The 4,129-nt window shown below is 34.4% G+C and overlaps 1 protein-coding gene across 1 annotated transcript; it reads right to left on the bottom strand.

Annotated features, from left to right (window-relative positions):
- Positions 1-2,431: 2,431 nt before the first annotated feature.
- BO72DRAFT_446121 (2OG-Fe(II) oxygenase) lies at positions 2,432-4,063 on the bottom strand. Its single transcript, XM_040944220.1, has 4 exons — positions 3,483-4,063; positions 2,696-3,416; positions 2,601-2,633; positions 2,432-2,545 (listed from the first exon to the last, which is right to left on the bottom strand). The coding sequence occupies exons 1-4, from the start codon at positions 3,923-3,925 to the stop codon at positions 2,480-2,482; spliced, it is 1,263 nt and encodes a 420-aa protein (XP_040803292.1). The 5' UTR covers positions 3,926-4,063; the 3' UTR covers positions 2,432-2,479.
- Positions 4,064-4,129: the final 66 nt, after the last annotated feature.

Here is a 4,129-nt window from a genome sequence, read left to right as displayed (position 1 = left end):
ATTGGTTGTAATATATATTTTATACTATATATTAACAGTTATCAAGCTATTTTTAAAATTAATTATTAGAGATCTTTTAGTAATCTTTAATAGCAGTAATCTAATAGTCGATATTTCTGAAATTAATAAGACCGATTTAATATATTTTATTAACTTATTAAATCTACTATATATTTATGTTTCTATAAAAAAGTATATCTATATTTTAACTTATAATTATAATATTTCTAGATAGTAATATGATTTTAAAATATATACAGAAAGCTTAAACAGTTTGATAATAAATTTTTCTGTTATACTTAACTAAATTTCTATATTTCTAATTAGAAGATATATTCGGATAGAAATATTTAATATCTAAAGCTTACTATTATATATTATTTAGTATTTAGAATCTATTCTGGTATCGAAAAACTGTTTCGTCGTCTAAAAAAAAAAATAGAAATAGAAGTAATAAAAAATTGCTATTATAATATTTTTATTTTTTATATTATTTTTATTTTTTTTGTTCGGTATATTTCTGTTCGTATATATTAAGTACTGTTATTATTATTTAAATAAATAATTATATGAATTTTATTTTTTAGGTGTTTGTTATTACTTCGCCTATAGTTTAGATAGATTAATTAATATATAAACTAACTATTTAAGTAAAACTGTATATATATAAGTTATTAATATAGATAAAGTTGTTTTTATAGTAACTTTAAATTTAAGTTTTTTTATATTAATATATTCGATATATAAATAATACTAATATAGTAGATATAATCTTAGTTACTGAATAAAAAATAAATAAGTTTATAAATAAATTAATTAAAATTTTTATTAATAATAGTATAGATAAATTAATTTTTTTTATTTTATTTAGTATTTAAACTTACTGTATCGATATCAGTAAGTCGATAAATAAGCCTAATATAGGTCTGAATACTAAAAAAAATAAATAAACTACTAAAAATAGTCTAAAAGTCGAATTTAATAATACCGGTATAAATAAAGACTTAAAAACTACTTTAACTAATACTAATATAATTAATTCGACTAAAAATATTAGTAAAATAAGAATAAGAAAAATATTAGTTTAAAAAAATATATCAGCTTCTGTTTCCTCGAATATTATTAATAAAGAAAAAAATATTTATAAAAATATAGATATTAGTAAATATATAGAAAAAAAGGATATAATAATAAGCTTAAATCTATAAATTATTATTTTAAAAGATCTCTTATTTATTTACTTAATAAAATAGTTGTATTTGTTCTTAATAGTATAATCTCGGCTACTTCGAGTTTTCAAAATATTTATAAATTATAGTAGTATTTAGAAGATAATTATTTGTATAATAGTTAGAACTTTAATAAAAATATTTATAGTATTTCTATATTTTATTTTTATAAAGTAAAGTATTTAATAGACAGTCCAAATAATATTATTTAAATATATTAATATATATACTGTTCGGAAGTAGATAGAATTATATATAACTAATTATATAAAAGTAAAGTTAAAAGTTTGATCGGACACGTAACCTATAATAGTTTAAATATGCGAAAAAAAAATATAAGCAGCAGCCAGTAATAAAATATACAAAAAATATAATAAATATAAAATCATAAAATCGATAAAATAAGTAAGAAATAGAATAAGCAAGTATATAGAGATTAAAAAAAAGTATATCAGTAATATTATAGATATTCTACCAATAAAATATTTATTTAAATAAATAAACCAATATAAAATATTTTTTTAGCTGTTTAATTAAGTAAGTAATTCTTAGATAAACCAAGAATTATAATAGAATATACTATTAATATTAGCTTCGAGCCTTCGAGAAAGTAATAAATAAATAACTAATTATTAATTTTTTTAAGATTTGCTAGCTTAATTGCCTACATAACATCGCCAGCCCGAAGGCGGTGAGAGAGGGTATTATTCTGCCAGTCCGATAGGGCATCGAGGAGTCGAATGCAACAATAGTTGACTCGATGTTATCCTCATCCTTCATGTACAACATGCTGCGGCCACTGTACAGCTTCTCCTGCAGACCTGGCCGCAGATGTATATTCTATTAAAAGATATCTATTTCGATAGACCTAGAATAAAATAAGTCTACTAGAATAGCGGACGGAAAAAGCAGTTCACTTAAAAGTTTATAATATATTCTATATGGCTAAATCAGTCTAATTTAGCTTTGGGTATAGATCTATATATATTACTTCTATATCGGACTTTTAGATTAAGAATAACTGCTTTAGGTATTCTAAACAAAATATGGATTAGACCCCTGAAAAATCCTGGATCCGGGGAAGTACAAAAACAATTTTGTTCAATTTAATTTATGGATCAGAACTAGAAACATATTAGAATATTAGAGTATAGCTTTACGCCGATAAGACATCTTCATAGCTTGCATACTCGAAATGCGGGCTCCTATGCAAAAATAGGCTTAGGTTAATAGAACTATCGTCATCATCATCACTTCTTCGGCAGACCACCTAGAAGGAACGACGCGGTCGAACATCGAGCTACCACTGCCACTGCCTATTGCAAAGATCAGCATAGTACATCGTGTGTATATGGTGAGAGGAGGTTTTACCGTCACTCGGTACCAATGCGTCACATCCGGCCCCTATTCGAGATACTATCAGCGACGCCAGTGGTGAAGAGATGGGAGGAACCCGGTCGGCGTACCTCGTTTCCTAGATAGCCTCGGTAGGATTCTTCCGGGGAAATATCTTCGAAACAATCTGCCTGGAGAATACTTTTGGTGTCTAGCGTCCTTCCCCGAAGCACCTTTTTCCCATCAAGGTCGACCAGCGATTTGACCTCATACGTGGTGCTCGTAACATCCTCCAGGGGATGAAAGCCTTCTGTATACATTGCATCGTACGGGTGATAGCGATCATCATCATCATAATCACAGGTCCCGTGCTCTGTCTTTTCTAGAACGGCGAGGAAGATGTCCACGGGCAGCATGGTGGAGATTTCGTATAGCGCCTGAACGCAGGCCAGGTCTCGCGTCTTCAAGGCCCTGAGGGAAATGCTGGCTTCCGTGTATTCGTGGTCTAGCTGGTACCAGAAGTGGCTTGTAGGACCGAGGCTTGCATCCTGCTCCACCCAGAGCTTGAGGGTCTTGTAAAGATAAGAGTTGTCTGGTGGTTGGAGACCTCCCGCGGGACGCGGTTGCGAAGCATCCAGGGCAAGATTGTAGGTGAGCACCCACCGATACCCGGAGGTGACCGGAAGCACTTCATGCACAACGTCTGAATACCAGCTTGCATAGGAGCATTGAGTGTTGGACAACTTGAAGGTCTTCTGCTGTCCGCGATGGTTCACGACCACCTCGCCTCCCTCGTGAGCAGAGGGGAGACCAATGACCAGAGTCGCAACCATCCCAGGCGCCTTCTCTGTACTTCACTCCGTAGATTGTTTGTTAGAGACATAGCTGGTTGAACTTTTGAGCCAGCATGTGACTTACTCGGTGTGCGGCTTGAACATGGCTCCCTCCTCATAGATCAACATCTTATACAACTCGGCATGAACGGTCGAGTCAAGGTCCAGCTCCCGCGCGACACCGGCAACCACTCGCTCGAGCAAGGTGTTCCAGCTCGGTCTTCGCAGTTCGAATTGACCCGAGTGCAATTCCCAGGTGTTGCGCACGGAGGTATCAATGATCGTTTCGCTTCCCTTGCCATAGGGGGCCTGATGCGCCTGCTCGATCATTTGTCGCGCTTGTGATTCCTCCAAGGGGAGGTAGATTGGACCCATACCGTGGACAAACACCCCTGGATCAACAAAGCCAATTTCTCCAGAGGATGCAAAAGCCGCGGGTGTTTCAATGGCATCTAAAGCATTCAGTAGACTGGATCGCAGGCCCATCATCTCATCCTCCGTGTCGGAATCACTCCAACATGATGCCATTTCTGCCATAGGGGATCACCTTCTGCCCTGCGCGAGTGTTCAGAGGTCCTAGAGATAGATGTGGACAGGTTCTTGTGGGAGAAGGCGGAGGAACGCGTGGACGATCAGGATCAACCGCACTTTGTACGCGCGATGAAGAGGGACGCGGATCACGAGACCGTGTCGAGGATGATCGTTCTCTACCCAAGTGTTGGGGGGGGGGGG

This window comes from Aspergillus fijiensis, assembly GCF_003184825.1.
Source record: "Aspergillus fijiensis CBS 313.89 unplaced genomic scaffold BO72scaffold_13, whole genome shotgun sequence".
NCBI lineage: Eukaryota > Fungi > Ascomycota > Eurotiomycetes > Eurotiales > Aspergillaceae > Aspergillus > Aspergillus fijiensis.
This window is presented reverse-complemented; position numbering and strand designations above follow the sequence as displayed.

Bases quoted from the DNA above. Each gene is read 5' to 3' on its own strand.
- BO72DRAFT_446121 (XM_040944220.1), bottom strand. From the start codon at position 3,925: ATGGCATCATGTTGGAGTGATTCCGACACGGAGGATGAGATGATGGGC. The intron at 3,417-3,482 runs GTAAGTCACATG...TACGGAGTGAAG, and splicing joins ATGTTCAAGCCGCACACCGA to TACAGAGAAGGCGCCTGGGA. The intron at 2,546-2,600 runs GTAAAACCTCCT...TCTTTGCAATAG, and splicing joins CGCATTGGTACCGAGTGACG to GCAGTGGCAGTGGTAGCTCG.